The sequence below is a fragment of the Salmo salar genome, chromosome 13 (assembly GCF_965601325.2).
Source record: "Salmo salar chromosome 13, fSalSal1, whole genome shotgun sequence".
In the NCBI taxonomy this organism is placed as follows: domain Eukaryota; kingdom Metazoa; phylum Chordata; class Actinopteri; order Salmoniformes; family Salmonidae; genus Salmo; species Salmo salar.
In genome coordinates, this window is record NC_138303.1 from 43,934,071 (window position 1) to 43,960,748 (window position 26,678).

At 42.5% G+C, this 26,678-nt stretch overlaps 1 protein-coding gene across 2 annotated transcripts in view; it reads left to right on the plus strand.

The window, feature by feature from the left end:
• The window catches only part of lmbr1l (limb development membrane protein 1-like), a 44,833-nt gene that overhangs the window by 5,498 nt on the left and 12,657 nt on the right, over positions 1-26,678 (plus strand). For both annotated transcript variants that reach the window (XM_082960118.1, XM_014135879.3), the window contains one exon: positions 25,157-25,241. In XM_082960118.1, the coding sequence (XP_082816244.1) occupies positions 25,157-25,241 (85 nt within the window). The remainder of the gene's footprint in view (positions 1-25,156; positions 25,242-26,678) is intronic.

Sequence of the window (26,678 nt, forward strand, 5' to 3'; positions counted from 1 at the left end):
TCCTAGAGCTGGCCGCCCGGCCAAACTGAGCAATCTGGGGAGAAGGGCCTTGGTCAGGGAAGAACCCGATGGTCACACTGACAGCGCTCTGGAGTTCCTCTGTGGAGATGGTTGTCCTTCTGGAATGCTCTCCAATCTCTGCAGCACTCCACCTATCAGGCCTATATGGAAGAGTGGCCAGACAGAAGCCACTGCTCAGTAAAAGACGCATGACAGCCCGCTTGGAGTTTGCCAAAAGGCACCTATAGGACTCTCAGACCAGAAGAAACAAGATTCTCTGGTCTAATGAAACCAATTTTGAACTCTTTAGCCTGAATACCAAGCATGACGTCTATAGGAAACCTGGCAAACCTGAAGCGTAGTGGCAGCATCATGCTGTGGGGATGTTTTTTAGCAGCAGGGAGACTAGTCAGGATGGAGGGAAAGATGAAATGAGAAAATTAGAGATCCTTGATGACAACCTTCGACTGGGGCTAAGGTTCACCTTCCAACAGGACAACGACCCTCGGCACACAGCCAAAACAACGCAGGAGTGGCTTTGGGTAAAGTCTCTGAATGTCCTTGAGTGGCCCAGCCAGAGCCCGGACTTGAACCCGATCGAACATCTCTGGAGAGACCTGAAAATGGCTGTGCAGCGACGCTCCCCATCCAACCTGACAGAGCTTGAGAGGATCTGCAGAGAGGAATAGGAAACACTCCAAAACAGGTGTGCAAAGCTTGTAATGTCATACCCAAGAAGATTTGAGGCTGTAATTGCTGACAAAGGTGCTTCAACAAAGTACTGAGTAAAGGATCTGAATAATTATGTAATTGTAATATATTTTTATTTAAATAAGTTGTTGCTTTGTCATTATGGGATATTGTGTGTAGATTTTTGATACATTTTAGAATGAGCTGTAACCTAACAAAATGTGGAAACATTTAAGGACTGAATACTTCCCGAATGCACTATACATTTTAAAAGTGTGAAAGCAAGCAAAGCACTCTCCACTGGCGTTAGTTTGGAGAGCGCAAGTGGAGAGATGCACCTATGGTGTCTTCGCCACAGTAGTTAATTTTAGCAACAAATTCCAAATGCATGCGTCATAAGACGACTATCAATTTCGAGCAATTTTGACATAGCAAAAAAACCAATGACCGCATGTTTGTGGCTTCTTCAGTTTACACACAGGTGTACGGTGACGCAGATAGCTAATTAGCCCAGGTAGTCCACTATCTTCTGTCTGTTTTCCGTAAGCAAGTGCTCTAACATGGAAATATGACTGTGGGAACCCTGTAAAGGTGTATATCATTTTAGCCTTTTTGTATTTTTGAAAATTATCACCGTTATGAGAAGTTTCTTATGCTTCCAAAACCATTCCGCAAGCGACAAGCTTTCATTTTCAGGCCCTTAACAACCACCCCATGCCCACAGAAGACTGTTTCTTGCAATGACTTGTGTGTAATATAATGGTCCTGAGAGCCATTATCAAGGGCTAGCTGAGACACAGAAGGGTGACCCAAGAAGGAGCCCTTTCTTGCATCTGTGGCCCTTCTCTTTTTTTTCCCCCCTGGGGCCAATGCATGCGTTCAAAGGTCTTAACTCCAAGCCCCATAGCCAAGGGCCCCTTCCAAAAAAAGTATGCGGGATTGGAAGTGATGCAGACAATTACATTGCTGGAAGCTACATTCTATCTGCAATATTTAAGCTGATCTACCCCCCCCCCCCCCCCCAAAAAAAAAAAACAAGATGTCTTTGGTAAATAATTTGTCTGGTCTAGGGCTGTGGCTGTCATGACATTTTGTCAGCTGGTTATTGTCATGCAAAAGCCTGCCAGTCTCATGGTAATTTAGCATTAATTAACATAAACATGCTTAGTGTCTCCAGGCCTCTGCATACAAGCCAGATGACATACAGTAGGCTGACTCCTTCTGTTCTTCTGAATATCATATCATAATGTTTCTTTAAACCTGCCATCACAATAAATACATTTTATTTTAGGTGTATATTAAATTGATTTATACTTTTTTCATGTAGTTCCGAAGGAGTGCAACAGCAGCTTGTATGCGTGGAGGACTGGAGATGCTAAATGTGTTTATGGTAATTTAATGCTCAATTACTTTGAGACTGGCAGTCATTTGCATGACAAGAACCAGCTGACACAATTTCATGACTGGCACAGCCCTACTCTCACGCGATACAGTTTTGGAACATTTGGACCTTTAAATAATTTCTGACTGGTATGGAAGTTTTCTAATGCAGAAGATGCACTTACTGTACGCGGTTTAGCGAAGTTGCACCCTGCTGTATTTTGAGTATCACCTGCCTTTGACCGGAAATGTGGAAAATAATTGTCCAATGGAAATGCGAGAGGATGTTGTACCTCTGCTATAGGCTGTGACAGCTGGGTGCAAGTTTGTTAATCTGCGTACAATAAGTGTTTTTTTAAATTTTATTTATTTTAAATGTAAAATATTATTTCTCGCTGGTATGAAAGTTGTCCAAAGGTTTCCAAAACTGCAAGCGTGGATACTAAAGTTTCGAAACGTTTAAATAAAGCGTTGGGATTGTAATTCACATGAAGCCAGCTGTGTTCTGTACCTTCTGCTGAGAACCTAAAGGGGGGGGGGGGGTCCCCTTGGCTTCTCAAGAGCTTAGGTTCGGGATGTTTAATTCAGACTAAGGGTTAGAAATGGGTGATGTTTTATCGGAGCTCAAGGCGAGGCGCCATCTTAGCCATGAGCTAGCCTATGCCTCCTCTTCCAAAGCCTTGGTTATATAATGTAATGTTTGTGCTGTATTGAATTTACCTGAAATGTTGACACTTGGCTTCAGCATGTTCACTTCCTGTGAGATGCTAAACTGGTCTGGATTGTTGGCACTGTATAGCTGCTCCCAGCCTCCCGCTGAACTTCAGACCTGATTTTAGTATTGCTACAACAGGGCACATGGAGATGACCCTTAAACCCACAAAGAACAGCAGTTCTCATGTAGACTTTGCTACACCAGAGCAAGCCTTGTTCCATGAGCCAAATAGATAATGGGTACTGTTCTTTAGGCACTGTACAAACTAACGTCTGACCTCATTTAATGACATGTATACTGAAAGAAATTATAAATGCAACAATTTCATTGATTTTACAGAGTTACAGTGCATGAGGAAATCAGTCAATTGAAATACATTTTAGGCCCTAGTATATGGATGTCTAATGACTGGGAATACTGATATGCCTCTGTTGGTCACAGGTATCTTTAAAAATAAGGTAGGGGCGTGGATCAGAAAACCAGTCAGTATCTGTTGTGACCACCATTTGTCTCATACAGTGTGACAAATCTCATTCGCATAGAATTGATCTGGCTGTTGATGGCCTGTGGAATGTTGTCCCACTCTTCAATGGCCGTGTGACGTTGCTGGTTTTGTGGCGGGAACTGGAACATGCTGTCGTACATATCGATCCAGAGCATCCCAAACATGCACAATTGGTGATATGTCTGAGTATACAGGCCATGGAAGAACTGGGATATTTTAACTTCTAGAAATTGTATACAGATCCTTGCGAGATGGGGCCGTGCATTATCATGTTGAAACATGGCAGGACAAGGACTCTGTCTCGTTATCTCTGTGCATTCAAATTGCCATCGATAAAATGCAATTGTGTTCGTTGTCTGTAGCTTATGCCTGCCCATACCTTAACCCCACCGCCGCTCTGTTCACAATGTTGACATTAGCAAACCACTTGCCCACAAAACGCCATACACGTGGTCTACGGTTTTGAGGCCGGTTGAACGTACTGGCAAATTTTCTAAAACATTTGGAGGTGGGTTATGGTAGAAATGAACATTCGATTCTCTGGTAACAGCTTTGGTGGACATTCCTGTGGTCAGCATACCAATTGCATGCTCCCTCAACTTGAGACATCTGTGGCATTGTGTTGTGACACAACTGCACATTTTAGTGGCCTTTTGTCCCTCTGTTATGATCAGGCTGTTTAATCTGCTTCTTGATATGCCACACCTGACAACTGGATGAATTATCTTGGCGAAGGAGAAAGGCCTCACTAATAGGGATGTAAATTAATTTGAAGTTTCTTTTCTTTTGTGGATATGGAACATTTATGGGCTCTTATTTCAGTTCATGAAAAATGGGACCAACACTTACATTTTTGTTCAGTATATTTTTAAAACATTGCATGTTGGGAATCGGATATGTTTAACACCAAGAACTCATCATTCATCCATGACTTCTGAACCACATTTTTATTAAGAGTTTCTCATTCCTTGAGACCCTTATACAGTCTACACTCTGCTTTTACCAGGGTTTTAAAACCTGGGTTCTCAAATTGGTTTCAAAAGTAACTTGGGGTACATTTTTTTTTAGGCTTCCAATGTTCTTATAATTTCAGGACTGCATATTTATACATGACACTTTGGACAGTGTGATTTTTGACGAGGTTGGAACTAGCCTAATGAGTGTAACATTTGTACAGCGCTCTCATGGAATAGCCTACCTCGACTGTTTTTTAGAGGTGCTATATCGTAAGTGGACCCATCAGGGTGTTAAGTCAATATTTGTGGGTTGTTTGTAAGGCAGGAAAATGAATAGGTGTGTATGCAATGGTGTGTTTGCTGAATAAACACATTTTTACAGTTTGCGTTGATATATAGTGTCTGTGTTTTCTGAGACGCAATGGGGAATATTCCTTAAACGCAATCCAGACTTTACGCAAAGGGACGATTTGGACCTCAACGGAGTACGTGAATGTTTTTAGTCACAAAATAAGCGTTGTCTTGTAGTACATTGCTCGAAGATTGTAAGGTGAATTCTAGGGTGGCATGTAGCCTAGCAGTTGAGAGCTTTGGGCCAGTAACCGAATCCCGGAGCCGACTAGGTGAAAAATCAGTCTGCCCTCTTGACCACGGCACTTAACCCTAATTGCTCCTGTAAATCACGCTGGGTAAGAGCTTCTGCTAAATGACTCAAATGTAAATTCCTTGCGCAACGTCTGGGGAAGTTGTGTAGACAAAGCTCTATTTTACCCTAACTCGCTTGGTTCAAATTTTTGTTTCTCTTTTGCCACAATTGTTTCACAAAATAATTACATCTCTACATACAGTGCATTTGGACCCCTGGACCTTTTGAGCATTTTGTTACATTACAGACTTATTCTAAATGTAGTAAACTGCCCCCCCCCCCCCCCCCCCCCCATTAAACTACACACTACCCCATAATGACAAAGCAAAAACAGGTTTTTAGAAATGATTGCAAATTTATTACATTTAAAATGTATTATCACATTTACATAAGTATTCAGACCCTTTACGCAGTACTTTTGTTAAAGCACCTTTGGCAGCAATTACAGCCTCGAGTCTTCTTGGGTATGATGCTACAAGCTTGGCACAACTGTATTTGGGGTGTTTTGCCCATGCGTCACTGCACAGCTATTTTCAGGTCTCTCGAGAGATGTTCGATCCGGTTCAAGTCCGGGCTCTGGCTGGGCCACTCAAGGACATTCAGAGACTTGTCCCAAAGCCACTCCTGTGTTGTCTTGGCTGAGGGTCATTGTCCTGTTAGGTGAACCTTTGCCCCAGTCTGAGTGCTCTGTAGCAGGTTTTCATCAAGGATCTCTCTACTTCGCTCCTTTCATCTTTCCCTTGATCCGGACACAATCCCCAAGTCCCTGCCGCTGAAACACATCCCCACAGCATGATGCTGCCACCATCATGCTTCACTGTATGGATTGTGCCAGGTTTCCTCCAGATGTGACACTTGGTATTCAGGCCAAAGAGTTCAATCTTGGTTTCATCAGACCAGCGAATTTTGTTTCTCATGGTCAGAGTCCTTTTAGGTGCCTTTTGGCAAACCCCAAGTGTGCGGTCTTGTGCGTTTTACTGAGGAGTGGCTTCCGTCTGGCCACTCTACCACAAAGGCCTGATTGGTTGAGTGCTGCAGAGATGGTTGTCTTTCTGGAAGGTTCTCCCATCTCCACAGAGGAACTCTGGAGCTCTGTCAGAGTGACCATCAGGTTCTTGGTCACCTCTGTGACCTAGTTCCTTCTCCCCCGATTGCTCAATTTGGCTGGGCGGCCAGCTCTAGGAAGAGTCTTGGTGGTTCCAAACTTCTTCCATTTTAAGAATGAGTAAGGCCACTGTGTTCTTCGGGACTATAGCAAAGGGTCTGAATATTTATGGAAATCATTTTATATTTACAAACATTTCTAAAAACCCTGCTTTTACTGTTGTGTGTAGATTAAGGGATTTAATTTAATAAATTGTAGACAAATTCAAGGTGTCTCAATACTTTTCGAATGCACTTTTTATACAGCCTATGACTTGTCGTTGTCACCAATCCGCTTCAAATCACTTAACTTCAACGTCTGGTTTAGCTTGGCATTCGACTGCTGCATAAAATAAGCAGCATTGATAACCAAAAATAATCTCAGGGACTTGTTCAAACAAACCAAACATTTTAGCCCTATTAGAATCTCCCCCTCCCCCAATGGTATGTTTTTTTAGAAGTAATATCTAGTGGCAAGGAAAAAGTATAAGTATAAACTCTTTGTAATTACCTGGATTTCTACATAAATTGGTGAATAGATGATTTTTGCTAAGTCACAACAATAGACAGTGTGCTTACAATTTGCGTTATTAGTTTTTTCTTGTCTATATTGAATACATTTAAACTTTCACAGTGTAGGTTGGAGAAGGTATGTGAACCCCTAGGCTAATGACTTCTACAAAAGCTAATTGGAGTCAACTAATCTGAAGTCCAATCAATGAGACGAGATTGGAGATGTTGTTTAGAGCTGCCCTGCCCTTTAAAAACACTCTAAAAATTTTAGTTTGCTATTCACAAGAAACATTGCCTGATGTGAACCATGCCTCACATGAAAGCGATCTCAGAAGACCTAAGATTAAGAATTGTTGCCTTGCATAAAGCTGGAAAGGGTTACAAAAGTATCTCTAAAAGTCAGTCCAAGGTAAGACAAATGGTCTATAAATGGAGAAAGTTCAGCACTGTTGCGACTCTCCCTAGGAGTGGCCGTCCTGCAAAGATGACTACAAGAGCAGAATGTTTAATGAGGTTAAGAAGAATCAAAGTGTCAGCTAAATACTTACAGAAATCTCTGGAACATACTAACATGTGTTGACGAGTTTACGATACGTAAAACCCTAAACAAGAAGGGTGTTCATGGGAGGACACCACGGAAGAAGCCACTGCTGTCCAAAAACATTGCAGCACGTCTGAAGTTTGCAAAATAGCACTTGTATGTTCCACAACGCTATTGGCTAAATATTCTGTGGACCGATTAAACTAAAACTGAGTTGTTTGGAAGGAACATGCATCAACCTCATCCCAACTGTAAAGTATGGTGGAGGGAGCATCATGGTTTGGGGCTGCTTTGCTGCCTCAGGGCCTGGACAGCTTGCTATCATCGGAAAAATGAATTTCCAAGTTTATCAAGACATTTTGCAGGAGAATGTTAGGCTATCTGTCCGCCAATTGAAGCTCAACAGAAGTTGGGTGACGCAACAGGACAACGACCCAAAACACAGAAGTAAATCAACAATTGTTTCAACAGAAAAATAAATATGCCTTCTGGAGTGGCCCAGTCCTGACCTCAACCCAATTGAGATGCTGTGTCATGTCATCAAGAGAGCGATTCACACCAGACATCCCAAGAATATTGCTGAACTGAAACAGTATGGTAAAGAGGAATGGTCAAAATTCCTCTTGACTGTTGTGCAGGTCTGCTCCGCAACTACTGAAAATGTTTGGTTGAGGTTATTGCTGCCAAAGGAGGGTCAACCAGTTATTAAATCCAAGGATTCACATACTTTTTCTACCCTGCACTGTGAATGTTTACATGGTGTGTTAAATAAAGACATGACAACGTATAATTGTTTATTAGTTTAAGCAGACTATTGTTGTGACTTAGATGAAGATCAGATCAAGTTTTATTTACATTTTATGCAGAAATCCAGGTAATTCCAAAGGGGTCACATACTTTTTTTTTTTTTCTTGCATTGTACATGAATCTATTGTATTTTGAAATTGGTGTCACCCCCAAAAACATTTTGCAGCGTCACACAACAAATACATTTGCAATCTTGTAAAAGCATAGTCATTCACAATGTTTTATTAAGAAGTGTAATTGACTGAGTTACATCTAACCTGTCCAAGCAGGAATGCATGACTCAATATATTGATATGCAACCTAATCCAGTGATTGTCATGAATTTTGGGTTGGCAATTTTGATTTTTTTGTAATATGTTACTGTCAAAATAGGGCTTCAGATTTTTCAGATTCATTTTTTTTTTGTTCAATAGATGAATTGGTTTTAATCTTTGTGAACTAAAATGTATATAGACCTAATTAAATTGGTGCCAATTCACCACAGGAAGTGGGAACTCAACACATCAGCTATATCACTAACTCTAAATATAACTGCTACTAGCCATGTATTAATCTAACAGTAAATGTAATGTCCTAAAACAAACATTGAAATGAGGCTTAGTGCACTCCCAATGGCCGATGCGCAATTTTTGGTATTTCAAAGCCTTATCAGATATTGTTTAACAGTGTGCTTTGAGCTTTATTTTTATTTAACTAGGCAAGTTAGTTAACAAATTCTTATTTACAATGACTGCCTATGATCGTTGACAATTAAAATCTATATCAACACAAACCCTCATCTTTTTAATATGGACAAGTTGCTTTTCCCTCCCAATTGCATTTTTAAATGTTATACTATCATGATGGGGGCAAGAGTACGAAAGGCAGAAGGTAGCTCAAATAGCCTTGTCTCATTCCTCCATAATCAATCCTATTGACCAGCTGTAACATCATGTAGGTGTTTTGCCTGATTCATTCATCTTCTCCCCTTCCACAGTTCTATGATCTGTTGAGTACTAATTTGTGCTTAAATGTCGCTTTCACCTAAGCATAATGCTTCCCAAGTACCACAGACCCAGAAGTTAAACATGCAGCTGACCAAATAACACAAGATTTTAATTCTGGGTTAACCAAGAGTATTTGGCCATTTTAAAGGGGCTTTAGGCCCAGTTCTCATCGATCCTGATACAAACCCCTCATTTTGCATCCTTGAAGATGACTTGGAGGTTGGCGTATCAGACAATGTGATTTTTCAAACGGTGGTTCTTCAAACTGTTCTGTCAGACGTCACTCATCTATTTTTCAACTTCCTCTGATCAGAGTATTGCATCAAATATGGTTATTTCCCAAACATGCATGTAGGCCTTTGCATTTCCACACCATTGGTTGGGTTGTTTTTGGCTGTTGTGTGTAAATCTGAAGCCTCCAACATAATCCAGGTAGAATCAGAAATTCCCCAGAGCAGCTGTTTATGCCCCTTACTTTTTTCCCTATCTTTACTAATGAAATGCCACTGGCCTTAAGTAAAGCCAGTGTGTCTATGTATGCGGATGACTCGACACTATACACTTCAGCTACTACAGCGAGCAAAATCACTGCAACACTTAACAAAGAGCTGCAGTCAGTTTCATTATGGGTGGCAAGGCATAAGTTAGTCCTAAATATTTAAACTAAAAGCATTGTGTGTGTGTGTGGAACAAATCATTCACTAAATCTTAAACCTCAACTAATTATTGTAATAAATGTGGAAATTGAGCAAGTTGAGGTGACGTAACTGCTTGGATCGTAAACTGTCAAGGTCAAAACATGTTGCGCCATAGTAGCTAAGATGGGGAGAAGTCTGTCCATAAAGCGCTGCTCTACCTTAACACTATCAACAAGGCAGTGCCTACAGGCTCTAGTTTTGTCACACCTGGACCACAGTTGTCGTGTGGTCCAGTGCCACGGAGTTACAGTTGGCTCAGAACAGGGCAGCACGCTGGCCCTTAATTTACACGGAGAGTACATTTTAAGGGACACGGAAATCCCTCAGGGCGCAAAGTAGATGAGAGATTGACTTCATCACTACTTGTTTTTGTAAGAAGTGTTGACATGCTGAATGCACTGAGGTTTCTGTTTTTTAAACTACTAGCACACAGCTCGGACACCCATGCATACCACCAGAGGTCTCTTCACAATCCCCAAGTCAAGTACAAACTATGGGAGGTGCACAGTACTACATATCGCCATGACTACATGGAACTCTATTCCACATTAGGTAACTGATGCAAGCAGTAGAATCAGGTTGAAAGAACATAAATACACCTTATGGAACAGCGGGGACTGTGAAGAGACACACACACACACACACACACACACACACACACACACACACACACACACACACAGACATGCACTACACACACGTACACATGGATGTCGTATTGTAAATATGTGGTAGTGGGCTGAGGGAACACTAAATGTATTGGGTAAAGTGTTATGAAATGTAATATTTTAGTGTGTGTATATATGACTCCAGGAAGAGTAGCTGCTGCCTTGTTAAGGATCCCTAATGGGGATCCTTAATAAATAGAAATATCCTTTTATTCCACTTGTAAACAGTGTTGCTTGAATTCCATAATGATCTTGATGATTAAGCCAATCTGTTGATTTGTATTCTGTGCTAAAAGGCTACCTCCATAGTGGACTTGTTCCATGCAGTACCAACTGGCCTCACAATAGAAAGGACCACTGTAACGTGTAAAAAGCTAGGAAGGAAGTGAGCAGTTTCCAAAACTTGCATTTCACTGCTTCAGCACAAAGGTTTATTGAGGGCATGATGTTGTGCCAGCTTTCTGCCCCTACTACCACCTTCAACACAAAAGCTCAGGCAGCATTTGTACTGTATCGTAACTGTGAAACCCACTCTAAACTCCATACCTTGTTCTCAACCGCCTGGTAATCTCAGGCCCCTCAGCCTGTTGTCAACTGCCAGGGTCTTGTTGTGTTCAGTATAGTATACTGCAGCAAAACATTTTGCAACGGTATACAAAATCTATTATTATTATTGGACCAGTTCAATTAGTAAACATGTGTTCACCTTCAACGACTTAACCCTCCCAGGGTGTTGTGATCCCCCTCCTACCGGTACTTTCCCTTTTGTGGATATAGCTTGCTTATTTCCCAGGTTTAGACTGCACATTGAAATATTTAATTCAGTTTTGGCTACTCTTTGTTCTGCTTTTTAAGCAGTGGGGCAGTCCCACTCCTCACAAATGTTTTGTTTATTGAACAGGCAGGATAGAAGTAGAGGGGAACAAATGGAATAGAGCTGCTGAAATGGCACTAGGCCAGAAATGAACCCATGCTGCATAGGTATGTGCCCCTGAGGCAGTGGCTTAAACTGCTAGAACGGTGGTTTCCGACTACAGTCCTCCAGTACCCCCAGCAGCACACATTTGTGTTGTAGCCCTGGACAAACATACCTGATTCAACTCATCGAGGGTTTGACGATTAGTTGACGAGCTGAATCGGGTACGTTTGTTCGGGGGTTACAATAAAAACGTGTACTGTTCACACCTGCGGAAAGGTACAGGATGGCAACAACAACTGCACGAGTTACACCAGGAACGCACAATCCCTCCATCAGTGCTCAGACTGTCTGCAATAGGCTGAGAGAGGCTGGACTGAGGGCTTGTAGGCCTGTTGTAAGGCAGGTCCTCACCAGACATCACCGGCAACAACGGCGCCTATGGGCACAAACCCAGCATTGCTGGACCAGACAGGACTGGCAAAAAGTGCTCTTTGCTGACGAGTCGCGGTTTTGTCTCACCAGGGGTGATGGTCGGGTTTGCTTTTTATCGTCGAAGCAATGAGCGTTACACCGAGGCCTGTACTCTGGAGCTAAATCGATTTGGAGGTGGAGGGTCCATCTGGGTCTGTGTGTCACAGCATCATCGGACTGAGCTTGTTGTCATAATGCTGTGCGTTACAGGGAAGACATCCTCCTCCCTCAAGTGGTACCCTTCCTGCAGGCTCATCCTGACATGACCCTCCAGCATGACATTACCACGAGCCATACTGCTCGTTCTGTGCGTGATTTCCTGCATGAAAGGAATGTCAGTGTTCTGCCATGGCCAGCGAAGAGCCCGGATCTCAATCCCATTGAGCACTCCTTTGTTCAGGGACACATTATTCCATTTCTGTTAGTCACATGTCTGTGGAACTTGTTCAGTTTGTCTGATTCTTATGTTCATACAAATATTTACACATTTTCTGAAAATAAACGCAGTTGACAGTGAGAGGACATTTTATTTTTTGGCTGAGTTTAGTTTCTTTTCTTAGCAAGTTTTAGCTAAATCGCGTTAGCTAGCTAGCTAATACATGTACTGAGTCAGAGCAAACGTAGCTAGCTCTACAGCCTGATACCAGTGATGGTGTAAGCCTAAATCAGAATGTTTGTGCAACAGTATCTTCTAAATCAAAGGGGAATAGGCGAAGCATGAAATACGTTGGCTACATGAAAAAACATTTTAATGTAGCCAAGGATTATGGGGACTCCTAGGAAACACTGACCAACACTTTGGTTTCTAAGTTGTCACAATAACTCTTCCCTGGCATTTTCATTCATTGTCCTGTCAAACACTGTATTCAAAGTGCCCACTATTTATATTCTAACTATATAATTGGAATAAACATTCTATTTCTATGATTCCAACTATGTTTTGATCTAAATCGCAATTATAACATCTGGTTAAAAAAATAAGGCCTATATTTAATTTTTTTTGGTCCATATCCTGCTGCCTACGTGGCAGTGTGGAAATTTTCTCAAATGAGTGCAGGAAATGCAGAAATTGATTACAATGCAGGCAATTATTTTTGTTTTAATTGAACAGTATGAAACAATCAGAATGGAGAGACTCGTTGAAATCACATGTGTTGCCACCCTAGGTTCAAGCACAATTCATAAAGCAAATTTACAACTTTCATTAAAAAACATTGATATATATTTTGGCCATATCGCCCAGCCCAAGTTGTATTTAATGTTTAGCGGCACCAGGCTAGCTATACATAACAATTGGTAAGAGTTTGTCATCAAATCTACAAGACAATAGTTGGCCTGTGTGGAGTGGTAAATGGGTCCGCTCTAGGCCTATGCCCTTCAAAGAAGTGGTTTTTGTTACATTCAGGTCATGTTGGCAAAACATTGTAGGCAGCCTGTCCTGGTTGCTGAATTCTGTCAACGATTTAGCCTGTTTTGTGACAGGCTATGGGACACGGACTCAGACAGACTGCCCATACATAGTGTGGCATCTATTCTCACTGCCAAAATGAGAAACCATCCTGGAATGGCAGAAACTTTAGGAACTTCACTGTGATTAGGCTAGTTTGTATGGGTCAGGGCCTAGGCCTAATACGAGTGAGTGAACCACTTGTTTTCCCCTCGAATCTCATTGTTGGGACGTGACCCTAAATAGGTCCAACACAGCCTGTCCCACCTATGGCTAGGAAGAGGGGGAACCACCATTTGATACTGTACCACATCCTCATCTTCCATTGTCAAATGTACTTTTTACGTAAGTCAGAATAATGTAGGTTCTAAGCATTGATGTAAGTGGGAGTGTGCACGTGCATGCTTTATCCTCTAACATATTTTTTTCTACAGTTAAGAATAAAACAAGAAGTTGGCCTTCTACTGCAGTGAAATAATTCCCTGCTTGAACAGATATGCCTACAATTACAATAAGAGGTGATGTCTAGTATGTTATCATATTTCAATAGATTGGGTTTAGGGCCATTATTCAGTTCACACGGACAAGGTGTGCTTGGACATGCATTCTTAAATCTGTAGGAAATGCAGGGCTGTAGTTAAAAGGAGTGCACTATATAAGGAATAGTGCCAATTGGGACACAACCCTTACTAGGCAGAGGAAGCCATTTGTCACGTTTCTCTCTGCCACTCTCCCAGAAGGGGACTTTCACATCTGTTATTCTCTCCTTGGGATCAAGTCCTGCATCCTGTCACCCTCCCCTCACCCATCTCCCTCTGAGCTGCTGGGGGGGGGGGGGGGATGATGTGTGTTTTGTGCCCTTAGTTGTCTTTTTTTTAATATATTTTTTTAAATAGGTTTAGTTTGCTTCGGATGTAGGATCCCCTCCAACTTCCTTAGAGCACACATCCACTCAACACATTCAGTTTTGGTGAATAATGTATTCATGCCCCACTACATACAAACACAACACTGATTTGGAGTAGTCCTGTGAGTGTAGCCTACTTAATGTATACATAGATTTAGTTTCAAGAGGAACCTTCTTTTGGAGTACATGATTGTTTACTGCCACAGTGGTAGTTTACTGTCCTTCCGGACAGGGACCAATTAAATTGTGCATTCAATGGAGAAGATGCTATTAAGAGCATTTCATTCAGGCCTCAAGTCAGTGCTCTTTTGTGATAGTTACTCGCATGTAGCTGGTCATTGGTTCAATTGAGTTGGGCTATAGTTACAGTTGAAGTCGGCTGTTTACATGCACCTTAGCCAAATACATTTTAACTCAGTTTTTCACAATTCCTGACATTTAATCCTAATAAAAATTCCCTGTCTTAGGTCAGTTAGGATCACCACTTTATTTTAAGAATGTGAAATGTCAGAATAATAGTAGAGAACGCTTTTATTTCTTTCATCACATTCCCAGTGGGTCAGAAGTTTACATACACTGAATTAGTATTCGGTAGCATTGCCTTTTAAATTGTTTAACTTGGGTCAAATGTTTCGGGTAGCCTTCCACAAGCTTCCCACAACAAGTTGGGTGAATTTTGGCCCATTCCTCCTGACAGAGCTGGTGTAACTGAGTCAGGTTTGTAGGCCTCCTTGCTCACACATGCTTGTTCAGTTCTGCCCACAAATTTTCTATGGGATTGTGGTCAGGGCTTTGTGATGGCCACTCCAATACCTTGACTTTGTTGTCCTTAAGCCATTTTGCCACAACTTTGGAAGTATGCTTGCGGTCATTGCCCATTTGCAACCAAGCTTTAACTTCCTGACTGATGTCTTGAGATGTTGCTTCAATATATCCACATAATTTTACTTCCTCATGATGCCATCTATTGTGAAGTGCACCAGTCCCTCCTGCAGCAATGCACCCCCACAACATGATGCTGCCACCCCCGTGCTTCACGGTTGGGATGGTGTTCTTCGGCATGCAAGCATCCCCCTTTTTCCTCCAAACATAACAATGGTCATTATGGCCAAACAGTTCTATTTTTGTTTCATCAGTCCAGAGGACATTTCTCCAAAAAGTACGATCTTTGTCCCCATGTGCAGTTGCAAACCACCTTTTTATGGCAGTTTTGGAGCAGTGGCTTCTTCCTTGCTGAGCGGCCTTTCAGGTTATGTCGACTCATTTTGTCGACTCATTTTACTATGGATATAGATACTTTTGTACCTGTTTCCTCCAGCATCTTCACAAGGTCCTTTGCTGTTGTTCTGGGGTTGATCTGCACTTTTCACACAAGTACGTTCATCTCTCGGAGACAGAACGCGTCTCCTTCTGGAGCGGTATGATGGCTGCGTGGTCCCATGGTGTTTATACTTGTGTACTATTGTTTGTACAGAGGAACGTGATAGCTTCAGGCGTTTGGAAATTGCTCCCAAGGATGAACCAGACTTGTTGAGGCGTACCTTTTTTTTTTTTTTGTGAATTCTTGGCTGATTTCTTTAGATTTTTCCCATGATATCAAGCAAAGAGCAACTGAGTTTGAAGGTAGGCCTTGAAATGCATCCACAGGTACACCTCCAATTGACTCAAATGATGTCAATTAGCCTATCAGAAGCTTCTAAAGGCATGACATCATTTTTTGGAATTTTCCAAGCTGTTTTAAAGGCATAGTCAACTTAGTTTAAACTTCTGACCCATTGGAATTGTGATACAGTGAAATAATCTGTCTAAACAACTGTTGGAAAAAATACTAACTGAAAAATGTCCTAACCGACTTGCCAAAAGTATAGTTTGTTAACAAGAAATATGTGGAAACTAGTTTTAATGATTCCAACCTAAGTGTATGTAAACTTCCAACTTCAACTGTAGGTAATGTGGAAGATGTGGTTCTTGTCCATAGGTACATTTGTAAAGAGCAATATATTTTTCCCTTTTGAAGTTGTCCTTTCCAGCACGGTTCCAGGTGGCAGATATAGTTGATGCATAACCCAGCCAGCCCAGGACAGCACAGCTCTGTCTGGCTTGGCTCGGATGTTTACCCCCCACACCCCAGACAACCGGGTCAGCAGACGGCTTAAATGACTATCCGCTTAAATGGGATTAAATCAATGTTCAGTCGGTCAAGGAGTCAACTCTCGCAAAATACTACAGACTTGATGGGTCTAAATCAATTCAGGCTGGCTGCATGTTGAGCCTTGTTGGGGTTTAGGTCTGTGTAGTTGCACCCATTTTTATTTTCTTCTCCTAATCCCTCTCACCCCCTTTCTCCCTCTCTCCAACTGGGTGAACTGGTAATTTGCAGACACCCATCTGTCCCTCTTGGCCTTTGTCATGAATGTATGTCTCTGTGTAACCAATAACCGTCTCATGGTCATGGTAAAGTGTCACTTGTGGTGATCTGGGCTGGGTTTCCCGACGCACCCAAAGTGGTGTGAGCCTGGGTTGTTGAGAGAAATACCATAGGCTAATTTAGCACTGAAGGCTTTAGGAAAACCAGCCCTGGGCTCTCTCACTTGTCATTACAGTGGATGATAGTAATGCATTTTGATGTGGAAGTCATAGCTTGTTTTGACCTGAAAAAGCTTGGTGTCAGTTCAAAACATGGACTGAGATTTGGGTCAAACCCACACATCTTGACTAGGCCTACCTAATATTTACACAACTGTGCCAGTGTCTGAGTCCTTATGGTTGTCCTGCTTTGTCTCCCTGTTATCTTACCTAGCTTATCTTTCTCTGGCGCCATGTCTTTGGACCTGTTCTCTCTCCTCTTAAATGTTCCTCCTCTCCTCTCTGTGCCCCCCCCCCCCCCCCCCCCCCCATCTGTCTGTACACACCCCATGGAGCCCCAGCCTTGTCAAGCTTCTCTGCTAAACTGTGTACGTGACCAACACACTTTAATTTGATAAGCATGTTGCACAGAAATTCAGCCATAATGACTACAACCCCTAGTGGTGATAACCAACATGGCCTCGTTGGTTATCATCCGTATGCTATGTCATAGCTGTATTATTCATATTATTATGATTATTTATTTTTTACGGGTTGACTTCACCTGTGGTTATCATAAGCAACTGTATTATCCACTTGTAAAAAAACATTAAAAAGTACCTTTGTTATGGGCACAGCCTACTGCAGTGCGCCGGTGGAAAACTTGCCAGTCATTTATTCGAAAGGGGTCAGTTTATAGAGCATAAAACTAAACGAGTATAAGTGTAACGATCAACTATAGGCTCCATAACCTAACTACACTGAACAAAAACATAAATGCAACGTGTTGGTTTCATGAGGTAAAAGATCCTAGAAATGTTGTATACTCACTAATTTGTCTACACCCCTGTTAATGAGCATTTCTCCTTTACCAAGATAATCCATCCACCTGACAGATGTGGCATATCAAGAAGCTGATTAAACAGCATGATCATTACACAGGTGCAACTTGTGCTGTGGACAATTCAATGCCACTCTAAAATATGCAGTTTTGTCACACAACACAATGCCACAGATGTCCCAAGTTGAGAGGGAGCGTGCAATTGGCATGCTGACTGCAGGGATGTCCACCATAGCTGTTGCCATAGAATTTTGTTCATTTCTCTACCTTAATAAGCCGCCTCCAATGTTAATTTTAGAGAATTTGGCAGCACACCCAACCGGCCTCGCAACCGCAGACCACGTGTAACCATGCCAGCCCAGGACCTCAGGGAAGCTCATTTGTGCGCTCGTCGTCCTCACCAGGGTCTTGATCTAACTGCAGTTTGGCGTTGTAACAGACTTCAGTGGGCAAATGCTCACCTTTGATGGCCACTGGAGAAGTGTGCTCTTCACGGGTGAATCTTGGTTTCAACTGCCCCGGGCTGATGGCAGACAGCATATATGGTGTCGTGTGGGCGAGTGGTTTGCTGATGTCAACAGAGTGCCCCATGGTGACGGTGGAGTTATGGTATAGCCAGGCCATATCAATGGCAATTTTAATGCACAGAGATACCATGACGAGATCCTGAGGCCCATTGTCGTGCCATTCATCTGTCGCTATCACCTCATGTTTCAGCATGTCTGAAGGATCTGTACACAAATCCTGGAAGCTGAAAATGTTCCAGTTTCTCCATGGTCTGCATACATTTAAGCATGTTTGGGATGCCCTGGATCGCCGTGTACGAAAGCGGATTTCAGTTCCCGCTAATATCCAGCAACTTCACACAGCCATTGAAGAGGAGTGGAACAACATTCCACAGACCACAATCAACAGCCTGATCAACTTTATGCGAAGGAGCTGGTCGTGCGGCATGAGGCGAATGGTAGTCACACCAGATACTGACTGGTTTTCAGATCACGCCCCTATAATTATTTTTTTAAGGTTTGTGTAACGAACTGATGCAGATCTGTATTCCCAGTTGTGGAATCCATAAATTAGGGCCTAATTTATTTCAATTGACTGATTTCCTTATATGAACTGTTACAGATAACGAAAACACACAGTTCATTCAAAGTATTCAGAGCCCTTCTACATTACAACCTTATTCAAAAAAATTACTTTAACAAGGATTTTATCTACACACCCCATAATGACAAAGCAAAACGTTTTTTTTTATACATTTTTGCAAATGCATAAAATATATTTGCATAAGTATTCAGACTCTTTGCTATGAGACTCGCAATTGTGCTCAGGCGCATCCTGTTTCCAATGATCATCCTTGATGGTTCTACAACTTGATTGGAGTCCACCTGTGGTAAATTCAATTGATTGGACATTGATTTGGAAAGGCACACACCTGTCTATATAAGGTCCCTCAGTTGACAGTGCATGTCAGAGCAAAAATCAAGCCATGAGGTTGACTGAATTGTCTGTAGAGCTCCGAGACAGGATTGTGTGGAGGCACAGATCTGGGGAAGGGTACCCAAAAATGTCTGCTGTATTGAAGCTCCCCAAGAACACAGTGGCCTCATCATTCTTAAATGGAAGAAGTTTGAACCACCAATACTCTTCCTAGGACTGGCCGCCCGGCCAAACTGAGCAATCGGGGGAGAAAGGGCCTTGATCATGGAGGTGACCAAAAACCTATGGTCACTCTGATAGAGCTCCTGGGTTCCTCTGTGGAGATGGGAGAACCTTCCAGAATGACAACCATCTCTGCAGCACTCCACCAATCAGGCCTTAGTGGTAGAGTGGCCAGACGGAAGCCGCCACTCAGTAAAACACAGGACAGCCCACTTTGAGTTTGCCAAAAGAAACCTAAAGGACTCCGACCGTGAGAAACAAGATTCTCTGTTCTGAATCCTGAATGCCAAGCGCCACGTCTGGAGGAAACCTGGCACCATCCCTATGGTGAAGCGTGGTGGATGATATTTTTCAGCTGCAGGGACTGGGAGACTAGTCAGGATCGAAGCAAAGATGAACGGAGCAAAATGGAGAGCGCTCGTTGATGACAACCTGCTCAGGACCTCAGACTGGGGATTAGAGGTCGACCGATTTATGATTTTTCAACGCCGATACCGATTATTGGAGGACCAAAAAAAGCCGATACCGATTTAATTGGCCAATTTAAACATAAATAATAATATTTGTAATAATGACAATTACAACAATACTGAACACTTAACTTAGTATTTATGTATTATCAATTTAGCCTCAAATAAATAATGAAACATGTTCAATTTGGTTAAAATAATGCAAAACAAAGTGTTGGAGAAGAAAGTAAAAGTGCAATATGTGTCATGTAAAAAAGCTAACGTTTAAGTTCCTTGCTCAGAACATGAGAACATATGAAAGCTGGTGGTTCCTTTTAACATGAGTCTTCAATATTCCCAGGTAAGAAGTTTTAGGTTGTAGTTATTATAGGACTATTTCTCTATACGATTTGTATTTCATATATCTTTAACTATTGGATGTTTTTTATAGGCACTTTAGTATTGCCAGTGTAACAGTATAGCTTCCGTCCCTCTCCTCGCTCCTACCTGGGCTCGAACCAGGAACACATCGACAACAGCCACCCTCGAAGGAGCGTTACCCATGTAGAGCAAGGGGAACAACTACTCCAAGTCTCAGAGCGAGTGACGTTTGAAACGCTATTAGCGCGCACCCGCTAACTAGCTAGCCATTTCACATCGGTTACACCAGCCTAATCTTGGGAGTTGATAGGCTTGAAGTCAAACGGCGCAATGCTTGAATAATTGCGAAGGGCTGCTGGCAAAACGCACGAAAGTGCTTTTTGAATGAATGCTTACGAGCCTGCTGCTGCCGCCTACCACCGCTCAGTCAGACTGCTCTATCAAATCATAGACTTAATTATAATATAATAAACACACAGAAATACGAGCCTTAGGTCATTAATATGGTCGAATCCGGAAACTATCATCTCAAACAAAACGTTTATATTTTTTTCTGTGAAATACGGAACCGTTCCGTATTTTATCTAATGGGTGGCATCCCTAAGTCTAAATATTCCTGTTACATTGTACAACCTTCAATGTTATGTCATAATTACGTAAAATTCTGGCAAATTAGTTTGCAACGAGCCAGGCGGCCCCAACTGTTGCATATCCCCTGACTCTGCGTGCAATGAACGCAAGAGAACTGACACAATTTCACCTGGTTAATATTGCCTGCTAACCTGGATTTCTTAGCTAAATATGCAGGTTTAAAAATACACTGCTCAAAAAACTAAGGGAACACTAAAATAACACATCCTAGATCTGAATGAAAGAAATAATCTTATTAAATACTTATTTCTTTACATAGTTGAATGTGCTGACAACAAAATCACACAAAAATAATCAATGGAAATCCAATTTATCAACCCATGGAGGTCTGGATTTGGAGTCGCACTCAAAATTAAAGTGGAAAACCGCACTACAGGCTGATCCAACTTTGATGTAATGTCCTTAAAACAAGTCAAAATGAGGCTCAGTAGTGTGTGTGTGTGTGTGTGGCCTCCATGTGCCTGTATGACCTCCCTACAACGCCTGGGCATGCTCCTGATGAGGTGGTGGATGGTCTCCCGAGGGATCTCCTCCCAGACCTGGACTAAAGCATCCGCCAACTCCTGGACAGTCTGTGGTGCAACGTGGCGTTGGTGGATGGAGCGAGACATGATGTGCTCAATTGGATTCAGGTCTGGGGAACGGGCGAGCCAGTCCAAAGCATCAATGCCTTCCTCTTGCAGGAACTGCTGACACAATCCAGCCACATAAGGTCTAGCATTGTCTTGCATTAGGAGGAACCCAGGGCCAACTGCACCAGCATATGGTCTCACAAGGGGTCTGAGGATCTCATCTCGGTACCTAATGGCAGTCAGGCTACCTCTGGCGAGCACATGGAGGGCTGTGCGGCCCCCCCCAAAGAAATGCCACCCCACACCATGACTGACCCACCGCCAAACCGGTCATGCTGGAGGATGTTGCAGGCAGCAGAACGTTCTCCACGGCGTCTCCAGGCTCTGTCACGTCTGTCACATGTGCTCAGTGTGAACCTGTTTTCATCTGTGAAGAGCACAGGGCGCCAGTGGCGAATTTGCCAATCTTGGTGTTCTCTGGCAAATGCCAAACGTCCTGCACGGTGTTGGGCTGTAAGCACATCCCCCACCTGTTGACGTCGGGCCCTCATGCCACCCTCATGGAGTCTGTTTCTGACCGTTTGAGCAGACACATGCACATTTGTGGCCTGCTGGAGGTCATTTTGCAGGGCTCTGGCAGTGCTCCTCCTGCTCCTCCTTGCACAAAGGCGGAGGTAGCGGTCCTGCTGCTGGGTTGTTGCCCTCCTACGGCCTCCTCCACGTCTCCTGATGTACTGGCCTGTCTCCTGGTAGTGCCTCCATGCTCTGGACACTACGCTGACAGACACAGCAAACCTTCTTGCCACAGCTCGCATTGATGTGCCATCCTGGATGAGCTGCACTACCTGAGCCACTTGTGTGGGTTGTAGACTCCGTCTCATGCTACCACTTGAGTGAAAGCACCGCCAGCATTCAAAAGTGACCAAAACATCAGCCAGGAAGCATAGGAACTGAGAAGTGGTCTGTGGTCCCCACCTGCAGAACCACTCCTTTATTGGGGGTGTCTTGCTAATTGCCTGTAATTTCCACCTGTTGTCTATTCCATTTGCACAACAGCATGTGAAATTTATTGTCAATCAGTGTTGCTTCCTAAGTGGACAGTTTGATTTCACAGAAGTGTGATTTGACTTGGAGTTTTTGAGCAGTGTATATACTTCTGTGTATTGATTTTAAGGCATTGATGTTTATGGTTAGGTACAGTCGTGCAACGATTGTGCTTTTTTCGCAAGTGTGAAAATTTTGATTTTGTTAAATCATCCCCCATTTTGGCGAAGTTGGCTGTCTTTGTTATGAAGAAATAGTATTCACACAGTTCGCAACGAACCAGGCAGACCAAACTGCTGCATATACCCTGACTCTGTTGCAGAGGTGACACATTTTCCCTAGTTAAGAATTTCATGTTAGCAGGCAATAGCAGGTTCAAAAATGTATACTTGTGTATTGATTTTAAGAAAGACATTGTTTATGGTTAGGTACACGTTGGAGCAACGTCAGTCCTTTTTCGCGAATGCGCACCGCATCGATTATATGCAACGCAGGACAGGCTAGATAAACTAGTAATATCATCAACCATGTGTAGTTAACTAGTGATTATGATTGATTAATTGTTTTTTTATAAGATAAGTTTGATGCTAGCTAGCAACTTGCCTTGGCTTCTTACTGCCTTCACGTAACAGGCAGGCTCCTCGTGGAGTGCAATGTAAAGCGGGTGGTTAGTGTTGGACTAGTTAACCGTAAGGTTGCAAGATTGAATCCCCAAGCTGACAAGGTAAAAATCTGTCGTTCTGCCCCTGAACAAGGCAGTTAACCCACCATTTCTATGCCGTCATTGAAAGTAAGAATGTGTTCTTAACTGACTTGCCTAGTTAAAAAAATTTATTTAAAAAATAAATAAATAAAAATAGGCAAATCGGTGGCCAAAAATACCGATTTATGAAAACTTGAAATCGGCCATTCCCATTTAATTGGTCGACCTCTACTGGGGATAAGGTTCACCTTCCAACAGGACAACGACCCTCGGCACACAGCCAAGACAATGCAGGAGTGGCTTCGAGACGACAAGTCTCTGAATGTCCTTGAGTTGCCCGGACTTGAACCCGATCGATCATCTCTGGAGAGACCTAAAAAATGGCTGCGCAGCAACGCTCCCCATCCAATCTGATAGAGCTTGAGAGGATCTGCAGGGAAGAATGGGATTAACTCCCCAAATATACAGGTGTGCAAAGCTTCTAGCGTCATACCCAAGGAGACTCGAGGCTGTAATCGCTGCCAAAGGTGCTTCAACAAAGTACTGAGAAAAGGGTCTGAGTACTTTTTGTAAATATATTTATGTTTAATAAATTTGCAAACATTTCTAAAAACCAGTTTTTGCTTTGTGTGTAGATTTGATGAGGGGGAAAAAAATTATAATTTATCTATTTTTGAATAAGGCTCTGTTACGTAACAAAATGTGGAAAAAGTCAAGGAGTTCGAATGCCCTAGCTACAGTGTGCTCCCAGTCCCCGGGTACCAGCTCTGAAAGCTACCCTATTGATTCCGTTTTTTTAGGGACAATAATTATATCCATCCTTGGCTACAACAACAATGCAATTAGTTTTTATTGTTTTCAAGTGAGTACAACACTAGTCTAGACTGTAAACTGCAGTGAATAACCGCTCAAAAGCCTGGCGGTTTGAATTCATATTAATTTTGAAATGACTGGGTCTAGCCTGCCTGATTGGGCAACCATTTGGATCAGTTATGGCTCTTTTTGTCGGCAGTTTAACCCACAAGGTCCAGGCACATTTGCAGGCCAGTAATATGGTGTATTTTGTCAATGTTTAGGCTAGTAAAAACTAACCCAGTGGTTCTCAAGCCTCTCCTAGGGGATCCCTAGCCAGTTCATGTATTTGATCTATTCCAGAGCTAGCACACCTGATTCAACTTGTCAACTAACCCTTGATTAGGTGAGTCATGTGAACTAGTTCAGGGCTAAAACTAAATTGTGAAACATTTGGGGTTCCACGAGGAGAGGTTTGAGGACCACTGGGCTAACCTAAACAGGTAAAACTCCGGACCCAAGTTGGAGGGTATGGCATGGTAGTAAATCAGCTGTAAAACGGTTTTATCTGGGCTATGATGGGACCAGATATATCTAATCGGGTCATATGGTTTAAGCATCAAAATAGACAACTGCAGTTGCACAGTAGAACTAACAGGGCTGAGCTTGCTTTATGCAGGGTTTCATCATGTAGGCCTTTGCATCGTTAATTCAAAAGTTACTCACACAGTATGTCATCACTATTGGTGTGTATTGATTTAATTCCAGTCAATAATTTGATTGCTAAGGTCTAGGTAGCCTAGCCACCTGAAGTTTGAATATAAGCAAAATTTGATCACATTTTCTTTTAACACAAATAAATAGGCCTATATTAGGCTATTGCATAACGTTTCCACTGGCCGGAAGGGATCAGCGCTCATAGGCTTCTCGAGGCTATGCGCTCTGGCGGGAACAGGCTTCCATAGTTTGCAATCACCCGAAACCGTTCAAAAGAGTTTGTGCATATTATGACGACATTTTGTGAGGTTTTGGACTACGGTGAGGGCTGTTCGGAGAGATAGTTAGTTATATATATATATATATATATATATATATATATATTCTTCTAGAGGCAAGGCAAAGTCTACGCCCCTTCGTCTGTGATTAGTTAACAGTAGGGATTCCACTTTGCTTAATGTTATTCCTTTTTCTATGATTCTAACAGTTTACCCTAGTGTTTTGATTTATATCGCAAGTCAAATCGCAATATTTTTTTCTTTGCCCATATCATGCCGCCCTAACCTACTATGGTTTGTGACTCTTTTTAGACGGACTGCTAGACTTGGTTTGGTATTCTGTTTGTCCAATATGTGTATATTCTGCTTCTACTTATATTTGGATAAAAGTGAACCAAGCTGCATACTTCACTAAAAAGCTAATGAAGCAACTGTCAGAACTGTCTAAGCACATCCTGCTAATTGAAAAATGGTACCAATGTTTTGTTTTCGTTTCCTCTCTGCAGATCTGTGTCCTCCTCTTCATCTGCCTCTACATTCTGTCCTACCTCATCCTCACTCACTTCAAGAAGAATGCGGACTATGTCACGGGTGAGTATGGATATCTGTTTGCCTAGTCCCCCCCCCCCTCCCAAAAAGGAAATCAATCTGGCTTTCAACTTACTCTTGAAAGTTGCAATAGTAGAATGCACAAGGGGCAATTTCGAAAATGGTACAATGCTGGGGGAAAAGGCCCCAAAAAGTATACAGACAATGGCTTCGTCAAACAACACTGTTTAATGAAGCATCAGTGACATGGCAGGAGATGTTTTGAAACAATTACTGCTTCACATACAAGCCAGTGAATTCTATGCGTTACAGTTGGATGAGTCAACAGACGTGGTGGGCCTGGGACAGCTCCTGGTATATGTCCGTTATGTTTATGGGGGGTCAATTAAGGAAGACATCCTCTTCTGGAAACCAGGACAACACGAGGGGATATAGATAAAATTCGAATAACACCTTTTTTTTTTTTACTAGGCAAGTCAGTTAGGAACACATTCTTATTTTCAATGACGGCCTAGGAACGGTGGGTTAACTGCCTTGTTCAGGGGCAGAAGGACAGATTTTTACCTTGTCAGCTCGGGGATTTGTTTTTTCAACCTTCCGGTTACTAGTCCAACGATCTAACCACCTGCCTTACATTGCACTCCATGAGGAGCCTGCGTGGCAGGCTGACTACCTGTTACGCGAGGGCAGCAAGAAGCCAAGGTAAGTTGCTAGCTAGCATTAAACTTATCTTATAAAAAAAAAAATCTATCTTAATATAATCACAAGTTAACTACACATGGTTGATATTACTAGTTTATCTAGCGTGTCCTCCGTTGCATATAATCGATGTGGTGCCTGTTCATTTCTCATCGAATCACAGCCTGCTTCGCCAAACGGGTGATTTAACAAGCGCATTTGAGAAAAAAGCACTGTCGTTGCACCAATGTGTACCTAAACATCAATGCCTTTCTTTAAAATCAATACATAAGTATATACACTGCTCAAAAAAATAAGGGGAACACTAAAATAACACATCCTAGACCTGAAAGAATGAAATAATCTTATTAAATACTTTTTTCTTTACATAGTTGAATGTGCTGACAACAAAATCACACAAAAATAATCAATGGAAATCCAATTTATCAACCCATGGAGGTCTGGATTTGGAGTCACACTCAAAATTAAAGTGGAAAACCACACTACAGGCTGATCCAACTTTGATGTAATGTCCTTAAAACAAGTCAAAATGAGGCTCAGTAGTGTGTGTGTGGCCTCCACGTGCCTGTATGACCTCCCTACAACGCCTGGGCATGCTCCTGATGAGGTGGCGGATGGTCTCCTGAGGGATCTCCTCCCAGACCTGGACTAAAGTATTCGCCAACTCCTGGACAGTCTGTGGTGCAACGTGGCGTTGGTGGATGGAGCGAGACATGATGTCCCAGATGTTCTCAATTGGATTCAGGTCTGGGGAACGGGCGGGCCAGTCTATAGCATCAA